This window comes from Cricetulus griseus, chromosome 3 (genome assembly GCF_003668045.3).
Source record: "Cricetulus griseus strain 17A/GY chromosome 3, alternate assembly CriGri-PICRH-1.0, whole genome shotgun sequence".
Lineage (NCBI taxonomy): Eukaryota > Metazoa > Chordata > Mammalia > Rodentia > Cricetidae > Cricetulus > Cricetulus griseus.
In genome coordinates, this window is record NC_048596.1 from 237,249,668 (window position 1) to 237,265,524 (window position 15,857).

The window sequence follows — 15,857 nt, forward strand, 5'->3', positions numbered from 1 at the left end:
AGAAATGTCTGATTTATTATCCCACTCAGGTTGTACAAGAGTTTAAAGGCTTCTTAAGAATTAATAAAAATACTTACAAAGAAGAATTGAAGCCTATAAAGATAACAAGCAGTCAGGAACTACTTCATATTGACATTTCTGTAGCTTTGTCTGGCTGCCCTTTCTGAAGTTATCCTCTTTATGCTTTTACATTGATTTATCTTTTTTCATGATGTTAATCATCCCCTGATACCAAAATGTATATTTTGTTTGTTCTTGAGGTTTGCCTTTCTAGGTAGCATGTATCACAAGAGCAGGTGATTTGTCTTCTTCATTGCTTTGATCATATGTCCTGCTGTAGTGCCTGGCACAGGAAGGGAGCTGAGCACTTATTAGTCAGATGGAATGAAGTGCATGAGTCCACCAGACTTTGGGAAGTGACTTGTGTACACTGTCACATTATCTGCATTATTCCTGATTACTGTTACTAATCCCCCCTAATTAATTGGTTAGGAGACTGATTTTTATTTGAAAGCTGGACCAAGAAAGCTGGGCCCAAGGATCTGAACTTTAGAACTTGAGTCAGCATCACAAAGTAACATGATATGCATGGTCTAGTTCATTCTGTTCAAAGTAACTGATACACAGTGCATCTAAACTGTTAGACTTTGTCCTCTTCATTTAGAAGAATGCTTGTATGGGGCACTATAGTATTATTTACTCATCTATTAAACCATGTTTTTAAAATACTGAAGCTTCCATCAGCGATTGAATCTCGTGTATATTTTTAATTTCTCAGTCTTAGCACGCCCTGCACTTACTAGACTGCTTGATATTTCCAGGTTGTGGTTTGTATTATCTTGTCTGGTTCCTCTTGAGCCCAGATGCTCTCCAATTGCTGGAATCTTCTCTTAAGGCCACCTGAAATGCTTTCTGCTATATAATATCTTCCATATGCTTTTTGCCCGACTTACATCACCTCATCCTTTGTCTTTTTGCACTTTCCTTGGGTATTCTTGCTGTGTGATCTTTTTTGTTGTTTTACTTCTCCTATATAAAATTTAAACTGCTCTAGGGGGAGTAACCACATTTTCTTTTCTTGGTGATTTCTCTTTTCTCCAGCAGTGTTTTTGTATACTAGAGCCTTCAGTAAATAATTATTGGGTTGCATTTGAAGGAGAGGTATTTGCTTGGTTTTTGTTCTTTTCAGACAAGATCTCAGTGCAGCACTGGCTCACCTTGAACTTTCTAGTTAATTGAGGTTGACCTTGAAAGTCTGATCTTCCTGCTTTACCTCCTCAAAGCCTTCCCAAAGCGCTAGAATTATGTGTATACCATTACAATTTGGTTTAGTTTTATAGGTTTGCTGTTTTGTTGGCTTTTTGAAGCTGCTCTCTCTGTAGCCTGGGCATATATTGGACTTGTAGCATGAACCTCTTCCTTTTCTCCCAAGTGCTGGGATTACAGCTTTGCACCAACATACCCATGTTTTGAAGGTTTACATACAAGAAGTCAAACTACTCCTTTGGGGCAAGTGACATGATAAAATACCCTTTCTGCATTTATGAGTTTTATATGTAACTATTCACTTAGAACACCTATTCTGTTATTGGTAGTAAGTATGGAGTCTTAAAACCTTGACTTTTCACCTGATGAAGGCTTGGTATAAAGAAATATTTAATACAATAGTTTTTCTTTTATCTGAAGAATTTGAGCCAGGTGGAGGGACACACCTTTAATCCCAGCACTAGGGAGACAGAGGCACGTGGATCTCTCAGTTTGAGGCCAGCATGGTATACAGAGTAAGTTCCAGGACAACCAGTGCTACTCAGATAAATCTTGTCTTGAAATAAAATAAAATAAAAAGAAGAATAAAAAAAAGAATTTAAAGCTGGATTCATTAGGCAGGTATAGGCTGAAATAGTATGAATAGGAGCTATGCATTTATGGTGCCTTCAAGGAGGGTGTTTTCTCTTCTTTGCAGGTGTACATTTTCATTTATGTTTTGCTGAAGGGATGGTTAGGATAATAGGGATGCATTAACTCCTTCCAATGTGCCAGTATGTGCTAAGGTCACCGATGAACTGTGTGGACATGGGTGTCTAATTGAGTAGTTTACCCTCTACTAGGGTGGGGAGGAAACAGTAGTTAAGCAGTGAGAAATATTTTATAATTTTACTTGGTAAGGCTTGGTAAGGAAAGTATGTAGAAGGGAATGCAACCTACATTTGTGTATTCCTTCTCCTTTATTTGGTTTCTCTTGCAGGGTGTTCAGGATCAAACCTAGGTCCTTGTGCATGCTTGCTTGGCAAGTGCTCTGCTCTGTCATAGACACCTCTTTTTATAACACTTACCTTAATAGTTCCTCAGTCTTACTTTTATCTTGACAACTTCTCCAGGAATCCATCATTTCCATAGCACTCAGAAAACTATCTCCTAATAGCAAGCATTCTGTTGGTGGGAAAGGGAGGGGGAAAAAAAAAGGTGTGTGTCCTTGTGTTTATGTTTGAGGTGAAAAGAAAATAGACACATTGTTAACACTGATCATCAAAGGGTTAAGGTTAATTAGGGTAGTGTGCTTTGAAGTGCTATCTTAGGTTTTTAGATATACTTTTCAGGAAATAATACTTTTCAGAAAGTATTATCTTGACAAAAGGACAAGAGAAGCTTGTGAAAGTACATTCTGGTGAGATTCGTAGTTAATATCAAGGAAGGGATGAATACTCATTTTCATAACAGCAGTTATACTGTGTGCTGTACATTCAAACAAATGAAATTAAATACTAAAAGTTAACAGTCATTTTTAAACATTTTCTTCTGTATTTTAATTTTATGTGTATGGGTGCTTTGCCTGCGTGTATGTTTATGCACATGTATGCATGCAGTGCCTACAGAGGCCAGAAGAGGGTCTTGGATCCTTTGAAACTGGAGTACAGACAGTTGAGAGCTGCCATCAGTGCTGGGAACTGAACCCAGGTCCTTTGAAAGAACAGCCAGTGCCCTTAATCACCTAGCCATCTCTCTAGCTCTTAAACTTTTTTTTTTCTTTCACTATTATAAGAGAAAACATTTAATTGAGGGTTTCCTTAAAGTTTCAGAGGTGTAGTCCTTTATTACCATGATGGGGTGCATGGAAGCATGCAGGCAGGCACTGGAGCAGTAGCTCAGAACTATATCATGATCTGCAGCAGAGAGGGTGGGGAGGAAGGTAGGAAGAGAGAGGAAAGGTAGAGGAGGAGGGATGGGGGTGAGGGAGGAGAGAAACATTTTCTTTAGAAAAGATTTATTGTGGAAAACATTTGATTATATCTTCACATGAGCCCCCTTTCAAGCTATTGGTACTAATTTTGATGGTTAATTTTGTTTTAGTGGCTTGTTACATTTTGTTTTTTTTTAATGGATTCTGATTTGCTATGGACAAAGAAAAATTGTGAGCTGTGTTTGGCGTCATACTAGGAGTTAGCTCTTATAAGTAGGAGTCTCATTTCATATGTGTGTTTTGGGTAAGCTATTGGTTGTTTTGTATTTTAGTGATTTTTGGGTTTGTGTGGGCTTCTAATAGGTAATGAGTCTTCTAGATAAGCAGCCAAGGCTTTTTATTTATTTATTTTCTTCCCTCCAAGTATGGACTCATTCTCATCTTTGTTCTGATATCTTTGAAGCTAGAATTTTCTTTCATTAGGAAAGATGTATTATAGCCTTCTTTGAGTGAAAAAAATTTAGTTTCAAAATATGAGCATATTTCACTGGTTTGGTTTAAAATGAAGAAAACACTTGCAAAGTAATAACTTTTGATGGGTTTGTGTTCTCACCCACAGACACTAGACCAGCTCCCACTCACCAACCCTGAGCATTTTGGCACTCCAGTCATAGGAAAGAAAACAAATAGAGGAAGAAGATCTAATCATATGTAAGTCGATTTTCATAACTGTTAGTGAACTTGAATTCATTTCTCTTTCTAGTGTTGTTTTAATAGTTATGATTTTTAAATTGTAATTTGCAAAATGCTAATGAGATCTTCCAGAGATGTCATTTCTAATATCGATTCAGACTCCTCGGCGTGGATCTGATCTCCATGCATGCCTGCCAGCCTTAACAGCTGGGTTTAGCCCAGGTCTTTATTCATATATCTTGATCCTGCTTTTGGAGCAGAACTAGTCATTTGTCCCCATCAGCTTGTTTTATGATAACATGCTTTTAATCATGCTGTTTTTGTCTCTGTTTCCATGCCTCCCTTCTTTGTTGTTAGGTTGCTTACACTGAACCGCTCACCTTTATGTGTACCATTTTGTTGTTCGCTGCTGTTTCCTTTGAAACCAGATATGATTTTTCTTTTATGAATCTCCTAAATTCTTTTCATTTACCAAATGTCATTGGTAAAATTTCATCTCCTACTATTATTAAAGTAGTTAAAAAACAACTTCCTTAAGCAATGGAATGGATGGGACAACAGAATATAAGATTAAAATTTATTCTCAGAAATTTAAAAAATTTAATGATTAGATTAAACATTTATATATGAAAAAATTTAAAAAATTATATAATCCTGAAACAAAATATTGTTAAACAACTAAAAATAAATATTATGTTGGAAAAAAAATAAAAAAAATATTATGTTGGATTATTAAAAACCTTAAGTGAATGCTTTCATTATATAAAGTCGGTTATTAAATCTGATTGTTTCTGAACCCTCAAGATGGAATATGGGTAAGCACACTCATACTATTTAATTTTAGCCACTCATGAAGATAGATGGCTCAGCAGTTAAGAACTATTGCTTTCTTTGCAGAGGACTAGAGTTTAGTCACAGAACCCACCATATTGGGAGATGACTGTAACTCCAGCTCCAGGGGATTTGATGACTTTTGGTTTCCATTTTGTCTTCCCTTGCTTCTATACACACACAAATTATTACACACACACATGGACATACATATTCAAGCACATATAAATCAATCAATACAATTTGAGATTGAGGAAATCATTCTGAGACATAGGAAGGAGAACTGAGGCTTAAGTTCACCTTTGTCCCCCAGGCTTTTCCTGTTCAACTGACAGATGTGGATTTGCTTAGCTAGAGTACTTTGGTTACTTTGCAAATTAATTTTAATGGTAAATAAACTCTCATTTGAGGAGTGAAATTAGAAGACTAATCAGTACATTGAAAAAATACTCATTGCTACCCATTTTCTTATCTTACTCTAATTTGAGTTACGCATTTACTTTCTGAATCTTCTAGAAGATGTTTTCTTTAGATGCCAGAAAAATGTTCAGCCTTGTTACTTTGCTGGTGACTTGGTTATTTTGAGGATACTTGCTTCATAGCTTTTAAAAATTATTTTTATTCTGTGTATGACATCTTAAAATTGAATATTTCAATCACAGAGAAAAATAAACTGAAAATAAATGGTGGGTCCAATGTTATGGCATGGGCCCTCACCACCAGGGAAGAGGCATAAACATCTCTGAATTCCTGACCATCCAAGGCTACATACCAACACTGGGCCTGATTTAAAAAAAAAAAAAAAGAAAGAAAGAACATGTGTGGTGGTATGACCTTCATTGTGAATATTAGTTGTAACTCTGACATGATGTCTTTGATTTTTTTGTTTGTTTTTGCTTTTTGTTTTTTTCAAGACAGGGTTTCTCTGTGTAGCTTTGTAGCATATCCTGGCGCTTGCTCTGGAGACCTCGCTGGCCTCGGACTCAAAGAGATCCACCTGCCTCTGCCTCCTAAGTGCTGGGATTAAAGGCGTGCGCCACCACCGATGGGCGCATTACATTGCCATAAAGTATTCACTGAAGCATGTGAATTGTAGAGTGTTTTGGTAGTTTTGAAAATTAATGAGCTAATGTTTTATCATTGATCATTATTTGTCCCATAATTCTGGGGCGTATATTCAGGTTTTATTAACTGATTGGTAATACCAGAGTGGTTAGTGCGAAATATCAGAGAATCTCATTAGTGCTGATTCTAGTTATCTAGTTCTGTGTGAGCATAGAGCTTGATGGCTTGAGTTTGCATATTCTTCCCCCCCTCCCCCCCCAAGACAGGGTTTCTCTGTGTAGCTTTGGAGCCTATCCTGGCACTCGCTCTGGAGACCAGGCTGGCCTCGAACTCACAGAGGTCCGCCTGCCTCTGCCTCCAGAGTGCTGGGATTAAAGGTGTGCGCCACCAACGCCTGGTTGAGTTTGCATATTCTGCCACTTGCTTGCTGTGTGACTTTGGCAGGTTAATCTTCTCATGCTATGTTTCACTTTTCATTTGTAAAATTCAGGTTATAGTATTAACTTTCTTGAAGTTTTGCAAACGAAATTAATTTATGCTATAAATTAATATATGCATATACACATATCATGCTTATATAGCAAGTACAGGTTATCAATTATCCCAAATGCAAAAGTGTTATAGATTTGGGCATTCAGATTTGAGGTTATTTGGATAGACTTTACTGCTGGAGTATTCCCAGTAAAAATTGTAGAATGTAAGGATTAAATAGAATTATCCTGTATTTACTTGAAAACATAGCAGGATCAAATGTCAGTATGTAAAGAGATCTCCCTCTTGATTATCCTGGAACTCAGTCTGTAGACCAAGATGGCTGGAACTCACAGAGATATGCCTGCCTCTGCCTAAGATTAATGGCATGCACCACCATCAGCTAAAAATTATTTTTGTTTTAATTTTAAAAGTTAGTAAAATTTCAAATTGTTATACCATTTTACACATCATCTAGAAATGCAAGAAATTCAAAATAGGTTTAATATGGAAAATCACATAGATTTCATCTATTAAAATGACATAAAGATCTATGTAGCTTGAGTTCTAGTAGGTCTTAATAATAAAAGGAGTCAGATTAGGGGAAAATGCTGAGAAATCAGAGAAACAAAGGAGCAAAACCACATCTACTTTTACCTACTCAACTTCCCAGCAGAAAAGAGTGGCCTCCTGTCTCCTCCCACCTTATCACCTCTCTCTGCCCAGTTATATTACTTTTTGTCTGTCTGTACAGATTTTCAGACCTCTATGATTAACTAGTGGCTAGCTCCACACTCACGCTTTATTTGTACAAACAAGATATCACCATATTTCCCCTTTGTTGTCTAAAATAAAAAAGGTTATAACTAATATAAGAAAAACTACATACAATAAGTACAATAACTATATACCAGTAAATACATCAACCAATGTCTAGTCCATTAACAATTGACAAATTCAGAGAAAATACTCAATATCTATCCTATCCTGGTGATTCCAAATGTTGTACCTTTCTATTATGACTTGTATTACCAATTATCTTTTTATGTCTTTCAACCATATACACTTTACCTTTTTTTTTTTTTTTTTTTTTTTGTTTTTCAAGACAGGGTTTCCTGTGGCTTTGGAGGCTGTCCTGGAACTAGCTTTTGTAGACCAGGCTGGTTTCGAACTCACAGAGATCCGCCTGCCTCTGCCTCCTGAGTGTTGGGATTAAAGGCGTGCGCCACCAATGCCCGGCTACACTTTACCTTTCTTTAGTGAATTTCCTTTCTGAATCTGGTAACAAGGAAAACTAAAACTATAACTATAAAGTTTTCAATTCCATCATAGACCTGAGAAGGTAATAACATTACCTGAGTAAGCAGGAAGTGGAAGCAAGCAACTTCCCCCCAAAATGTGAAAAATGGCAGGAACAGCTGTCTGCCTGGACAGTCACCCAAAGTTCCTCTGCAATGTTGGGGCATCCATCTTTGACTTACAGGTGTAGCCTATCAGACTTTTCTGTGAAACAGAAGGACTATCCTACCTTTTCCTGGCAAAGTTCAGCAGTCCTTTCTTTTGTGTCTTGCTTGTCCATTTTGGACACCATACTGTCAGCAGTTGAGGCAAGAGCACTTTCTTATCCAGTGGCTAACGTTTGCCACAAAGAAAGTAAAATCCAGCTGGATGGTGGTGGCATATACACATTTAATTCTATTACTAACCAGGCAGAGGCAGGTGGATCTCTGTGAGTTTGAGGCCAGTCTGGTCTACAGAGCGAGTTCCAGGACAGGCTGCAAAGCTATGGAGAAATCCTGTCTCAAAAAAAAAAAAAAAAAAATTCCATATGGAGTTTCTCTGGTGCTCATCATCTTCTCTGAAGTGGACTGGTGTTGCCAGGAGCAAACATGTCTCATTGTCATAAAAACAAAAAAAGAATCTGTGTTATTAAAATATCTTAAATGTCAGAAAAGCCACCTGATAGGAGAAAGAAAAACAAAAAAAGGGACTATTTTTATTGCCACTAATCTCATAAATATTGTGGCTTTTCTGAAATGAGACAGAGATTTTGGATTTTACTTTAACAAGCTTGCTTGTGTTTAGAGAAGGAGAGAGCCACACTCCACCTCCAACTCCAAGGCCAGCTTTAATTTTTAATTGGACTGAACTACAAAAAGACTATTTGTGTTATATGTCTGTAGAGAAAAGCAGAAACAAACATTTGGGAAGATTTATGAAATTGTATCCTGTTGGGTATATGATATACTAATCTTTGTCCTTTTTCTTCGTGTCTTATTAGTCTTCAGATTCCTTAGCTAGATGCCTTCATTCTCCTGAAAAGATAATGAAAACTCTCCCTAACCCTAATTTTGGGGAGGTTTCCTCAAAGCTAGTTACATCTGATCAAATGAAAAGCAGTTGTTAGTCTTAAAGTTAGTTTGGATTGAACAGCCATGCTGTTTCATGCATTCTCACCTCTTCTATCAAGGGGTTTCTCTTGTTTAAGTCTGATCTTTATCAATTTTGATGGTAGCCATAGTTTATTCTCCTATGGTAACAAAAGCAAAAACCCTTTTCCAACATAACACATGTCCTGGTTTCCATTCTGAGCTCGGCGTATCTTTAAAGTATACAGTCTGACTTAATTCTCTAGTTTTTTTTTCTGTTATCCAATATGTCTTGGCAGCTGTTGTTCCTTTCTCATTAACATTCAGAAAATTCAAAGTTAATAAAGCATTATGCAGCATATTTCTGGGGGTATATATTATCCCTTTTTGTTTATTTAGCATATCATTGAGTTTGATTTGATCTTTCTATAATGCTTGCCCTCTAGGATTGTGTCATATACCTGTAATATGCTTTATATTGTAGTAAGCAAAAAACTTTGATTTTTATTAGAGACATATACAGTAGTATTGTCAGTTCTAATTTGTACAGATATTCCCATGATGACCATAACTTCTAATAAATATGTGATTACAGAATCAGCATTTTCAGAACTCATAACAGTTGCCCATTGAAATCCTGAATAGGTATTAGTGGTGTGGTGTACATATTTTAATTTTCCAAATTGTATAAAACGAAATATGTCCATCTGCCAGATTCATTCCTTAAAGTACCCTTTGGGTTACTTTCCTGCTGGTAGTTGAGTTTAGTTGTATAAAGAACAAGTAGGACATTTCCTTATAATTTCCTTGGCTTGTTGGGAAGTGATGAAAAAATATTTTTTCAAACCTTTGCTATTGACATGATGCTTTTATGAAATTCTAAGGCCTCCAGCTCATTTCCTACCAATAGCTGATCAGTTTCATCATTACCGTGTGCTAGATGGCCAGGCAGATCTGTATGGGATTGAATGTGAGATATATTTTTTTTCCTGATTATTTCTTGTAACTGAATAATAAAGTCAATTCTGTATCATCTGGTATAAATTCAGCAGTTTCAATATACAGCACAACTCCTTCTGCATATTGCAAATCAGTAACTATGTTGAGAGGCTCTATAAAATCCATTAATACCATGAGAATAGCATGTAATTATGACTTTTGGACAGAATAATAAGATGTTTGGACCACTTTACTTAAATTTTCTGATTTGTAACCCACCTTTTCTGATTTATTTGCATCAGTATAGAATGTAGGGGCTCCAGGTATTGTGTTTCCCTTACAATGCAAGGAAGTAACCAGTTAATTCTCTTTATAAATTGACTTCTCTTCCTTTTGGGATATTTATTGTTAATCTCTCCCAAAAGAATGCTGCAAGTTCTTAGCCAAGGTTCACTTTCTGCCAATTTGTAATGTCAGTTTTATTATTAGTAAAAGTTACTATAACGCCAGGCTGTGGTGGTGCACGCCTTTAATCCCAGCACTCGGGAGGCAGAGGCAGGCGGATCAATGTGAGTTCGAGACCAACCTTGTCTACAAGAGCTAGTTCCAGGACAGCCTCCAAAGCTACAGAGAAACCTTGTCTTGAACCCCCCCCCCCCAAAAAAAAAGTTACTATAATTTCTGTGGGTATATTCCTGCTAATTGATGAATTTTTAGTTTTCCTTTTAGAATCAACTCAGATCTTTTCCATATAAGTTTTTAATTTTTTGCTCTGCTTATGTGGTAAAAAGATCTATTCTAAGATAATATCTTCTTGTAGGAGAATGCTTTGAGGGAAAATAATCAAAATGCAATTAAGCTTTGGCTGTAAATAGTCCACATGTGCATGCTATAATTTCTTTTCACCAGAGCCAATTCTCTCTCTGTTTTAGCTGATAATTCTCTTGGACTCCTTAAGTCTTTGTCACCATCTAATTTAAACAAATTCCCCAGTTCATTTTTTTTTTTTTTATTCCAATAGTAGGTGTTAGATAGGAAATGTCTCCTAGCAATTTTTGGAAGTCATTAAGAGTCCGCAATTAATCTTGCCTAATTTGTAACTTTTGTGATCTAATTTTCCATAGACTTACTTTATATCTGAAATAACTAATAGAATTTCCTGTTTGTATTTTTTTTTCAGGAGCAATTTGTAGTCCCTAATAAGGCAATTTTTTTCTCTTCTTAAACATTCTTTCTAAAGTATCTACATTTGAGTCAGCTAGTAAAATATCATCCATATAATAGTAAACTATAGATTGAGGAAACTGCTTACATATTATTTCCAATGGCTGACTTACAAAATATTGGCACATGGTGGGATTATTTAACATTCCCTGTGGGGCATCCTTCCACTGATACTTCTTAGCAGCCTGAGAATTATTTTAAGTAGGCCCTGTGAAGGCCGATTTTTCTGTCTTTTTCTTGTAAAGGTGTAGTGAAAAACAAGTCTTGTAAATCAGTAACTATAATAGGCCATTCTTTAGTAAAGAAGTCAAAGGAATTCCAGAATGTAAAGAGCCCATTGGTTGAGTCATCTTACTAACAGCTCTTAGATCTGTTAACATTATTTACTTTCCAGATTTCTTTTTAATAACAAATACAGCAAAATTCCTAGGGCTGATTGATTCTTCAATATGCTGATTTAACAGCTTCTGTAGCAGTTCTAAGGCCTGCAGCTTCTCTGTCGTTAAAGGCCATTACACATACAGGTGTTGTCCATCAACCAATTTAAAGGTAGGGCTGTTGGTGTCTTTGAAAGATCAGCATCTGTTGTACCCTGTTCTTATATAAAACCTATGGCTGGTGACTGTTCTTTATAATACCTTCTAATGTTTTCCCCAGAAACATACATTAATTTGTGGTTTGTTTCTGAGATTGGGGGATTGTTAATCTGAGTATTCCATTCCTGTAGTTGATTGCTATGTTAGCCACATATGGCTTTAATTTTCCTCTCTGTCCTTCTGGCCCTATACATTCAACCCATCTGGTGCTCTGTTTTACCTGAATAAAGTTCCAATCCCTAAAAGCTGAACATACACCTCCTGAAGTGACCAATTTGGATGCCAAGTTGCTGGTGCAATTATTGTGACATCTGCACCTGTGTCTACAGACCTTCAATGACAATGTTATTTATTTGTATTTTTAATTTTGGTCTTTGTTCATTCATAGAAGTTTGCTAAAATGTTTGCTTTATGGTTTCTTCTGAAATTTTTATTCTCTCTTCTATAGCTTTTCTGTCATCCAGAGGAGTATTGTTTCTGATAATAGGCATTAGGTTCTTTAATTGCTCTGGGAAGGAGTTTCCTTCACAGTTACAGGAAACGACCGAACTGAATTTTGCATGGGTGCCTTCGAGAGGCTTCTCTAGGCATTTCTCAATGGCAAAGAGTTACCTTGACTATCCCTTCTTGACCTTCATTCATTTGTCCAGTGCTTGCCTTTGCTACACCTTCTGCGTAATCCAGAAGGGACTGGTGTTGTGTTTGAATTATGCTTAGAAAAAACATTATTTCTAAGAATGCCCTGCCTATCACCCCTTTTAAAGTGACCTTGTTTGCAACAATTGAACACTTGACATTTTGATTTTTCTTCAAACCTCTGGTAATCACCTCTCCTGTCCATGCCTCATTATGGTCATGAGATTCAATATTGATTGTATCTTGGATCCATTTTTCCAAGGTTTCTGATCATGCCTTTAATGGCCTAAATAGACTTTTGAATTGTGTATTAGCATTTTCAAAAACCAGAGATTGAATTTTTATTCGTCTAGCTTCTTAATCTGGTATCATCTATTTACTGCTAAAGTCAGTCTTCGTATGAAATCCATGAAGGCTTCCTTTGGGCCCTGTATAACTTTTTAGTGAATGACTCAATTTTCTTTCCTCTTTCCCTAATTCTGTCCCAAGCATTCTAAGCTTCTGTGTCGTATCAATTCAATATGTGGTCATCATACAGAGATTGCCCTTGTACATCAGCATAATCTCTCTCTAAGAAGTTGATCTTGGGAGATTTCCATACCTCTAGCCCTACTTCGTAGTTCAATGGTCTTAGCCTCATCTTTTCACCCCGTCTTCCATTGTAATTGAGGATCAGGCTCCAAGAGTGCTTTAACCAACTCATTCCAGTCTCCAGGTATAACTCTGTTACAATTTGACCCAGAGTTTAACATCTGCTCCACAAAAGGTGAATGAATGCCATATGAGACTATCGCTTCTGTCTCCTTGAATCTAACAATTCCACAGGAGTCCATTTAAGCCTTGCACAGTCTTGGGGATATCTGTCATTTGGCAGTTCCTGAATAATTAAAATTGGTTGTTTGAAAACCTTAGGCTGTTCCTGTCTAACCTTATAATATAACACTGAAATTGGTTCTCCATTAAATTGCTCTCTGGGTCTGCATATCTTTATGATCTGTTTTATTACGATTTTCTAAAACTTGTATCTTAGCACTCACATTAGCCAACATTTTTAGTGATAAAAATGATAAAATTATCCTCCATGTAATTGTTCAATTTTCAAACCATCTAGCATATTATACAGGGACCTAAATCCTGCCATTGTAATAGTTTTCCATTTTTTTAATGTGGGGGAAAAAAACCTTTTTTTTTTTTTTTAACTAATTCCCTCTTTAAGAATTCCCAATTGTCTCACCAAATCTGCCAAGGAAGATGGTGGAGCTTAAAGTTGCATAGCATGTCTGATTGGAGAACACAGGTGGTGTACAGCCTGGAGGAGGACAGGTGCAGCTGCTAGGTGTAGCCATGAGCTGAGAGTGGCAGCCTGAGGAGAGGAGGTCTAGGGAAATCCTAAAACCCACGGGGTGTTTGTGGGTGTTTGTGAGTGGGTGGTGCTGGCTGTCTGAAAAAGGCACACAGGATTGTGTGGAAGAAGCACGTGTGGTGGGAGCTGCCTGAAGGCAGAGCCAGCCAGGCTAGCACGGGGAAGTCCTGTGGTTTTTGGAGCCCAGGTGCTTCTGGGGTTTGGGTGGCAGCTGGAGGCTTTTAGAGAAGCTTCAACAGGTAAATCTCAAACTTGCTCAGAGGTTTGGGGGGGAAAAAAAACCTAAATGGGTGTGCAGGTGACTCTGGCAACTCCTGCCTATGCCAGTGGCTACAAGTAGCTTTTTTTTTTTTTTTTTGGTGAATTCATGCCTTTTAAGTTGGGTGCCAGTATGTAACACGAGTTCTAATAGATTATAATAACAAAAGCCTGGAGTCAGATATAGGAGAAAATGCTGAGAAATCAGAGAGATGAAGGAGCAAAACCACAGCCACCTCACTTATTTTGCTTCCCAGCTGAATACAGAGTGAGCTTCTGTCGGCTCCTGCCTTATCACTTCCTCTCTCTGCCCAGTTACGTCAGTTCCTGTCACAGTTCTACACTGAACATAAGAATGATGTTATGTAGGTACTGTTTCTTAATAACTAGCAAACATGTTAAGAATCCTAGCATGCAGTGAGAGATGGGGTTTGAGATTGTGTTAGACACAATGGGTGTTTGAAAACTGTTTGTTACTGGTTTTACTTAGCTGATGGTCACCTCTCACTTTCATGGTTGGTTGGTCTTACTGCTGAGGGTTCTGACAGTGTTCTTGCTTGGTGTTTTGCACCTTGGCTAATGAGCATTGTAAACAAATATCACAGCTTGAAATTCTCATCTCTTCACCTACATTTCCTCAGAGTTTGTTGTCTTGTTTCTTGTTTGTACAAAAAAGTCTTGGACCTAGATCCAAGGACATCCTTGTGACCTTCATTTCCTTTTCAATTACTTTATTGAAAAGTGTCTTCATTACGGTTTGAACAATGGTCATTTCAAATGTGCTTTTAGCCCAGCATGGTGTGTCGTTTATCTGTAATCCTCTACTTGGGAGGCTGAAGCAGGTAGATGACAAATTTGCAACCAGCCTGGGATACATAATAAGACCTTTTTACAAACAACCAAAATAAGCAATGTCTTTTTGTAGAAATGTAAGGTTATATTTCCTTAGGTTTCCCAGGACTTCATTGTTTCTGTATTATTGCAGATCCTTTGTTTTTCTTTCAGCAACTATAAATCCACATAGCAGCTAATCTTCCCGCATTTATTCTGAAATTGTTTTTGACACCTTCCACTTAATTTACAGCTTTCCTATAGCTAATACAATAATTTTTTTAATGACCAACTTCTACCTTGTTAATTATGTAAGATAAGTTATTGTTCTTACTGTGTAACTGAACTTAGATTTATCCTTACTGTGTTCCTATTTTGGACAGAGCTTGTGTTTTATTCTGCCTAAAAAAATACAATATTTAGAATTATAGACTAGTTTCCATGTGCTTTTCTCCTCTAGCTTTGTTACTGTTTTTATTTTTAAAACTCGTTAAAGGTGGAATAGGCCAGCACTCGGGAGGCAGAGGCAGGTGGACCTCTGTGAGTTCGAGGCCAGCCTGGTCTCCAGAGCGAGTGCCAGGATAGGCTCCAAAGCTACACAGAGAAACCCAGAAAAAAAAAGGTGGAACAGGAGGACAAGTTTCCATTGTCATTTCCCCTTAGAAGAGGAATAAAGCTGAACAAAATTTGCAGTGATTTTTTTTGTTTGTCTGTTTGTTTCCCCTAACAAAGGCTATTTATAAGTTTTACCCTGGGACAGTGCTAACAATTATTTGGAAAATGAATGTTTTCCTCCTTTTTTTTTTCTTCTTCTTTTTTTTTTTTTTAATACTAAATGTGGTGGGGATTGAATCTAGGGCTCTTGAACATACGAAGGCAAGTCATCTATGTCTGATTCATGTTAACAGTTTCATTTTTGGTAAAAATTAGAAAAAATCCCTTTTATGATTGCTTATGCCCATATATCCAGTGGTTCAGTCTTTAAGAACCTATGCATTATTAATTTTCTACTAAAATTAATCTTTTTATTTTTTTTATTTTTTTGGTTTTTCAAGACAGGGTTTCCCTGTATAGGTTTGGAGGCTGTCCTGGAACTAGCTCTAGTAGATCAGGCTGGCCTCAAACTCACAGAGGCCTCTGCCTCTGCCTCCCATGTGCTGGGACTAAAGTCGTTTGCCACCAGTGCCGGTCAAAAATTAATCTTTTTAAAGTCTGCAACACATGAAGTATGAAATTCCTCCAGACTTGTCTGAAATAATAATAGATTGTTAAAACTAGACTTGGATTTGAGGTGTTAGATGTTAGAAATCTTTTTTCAATATTAATTGTGGATTTTCTTGTCATGGTACTCAATATAAAGTGTCTTTGTTTTCTTTGTCATTTTCTCGTTTTTTGTAAAATTA

The 15,857-nt window shown here is 36.9% G+C and overlaps 1 protein-coding gene across 4 annotated transcripts in view; it reads left to right on the forward strand.

The window, feature by feature from the left end:
* Window positions 1-15,857, forward strand: part of Arid4b (AT-rich interaction domain 4B) — a 128,557-nt gene that overhangs the window by 55,533 nt on the left and 57,167 nt on the right. For all 4 annotated transcript variants that reach the window (XR_003484125.2, XM_027409410.2, XM_027409412.2 and 1 more), the window contains exon 7: window positions 3,798-3,889. Coding sequence is in view for 3 of the 4 variants with exons in the window: in XM_027409410.2 (XP_027265211.1) it covers window positions 3,798-3,889 (92 nt within the window). In the remaining variant the exon portion in view is untranslated. The remainder of the gene's footprint in view (window positions 1-3,797; window positions 3,890-15,857) is intronic.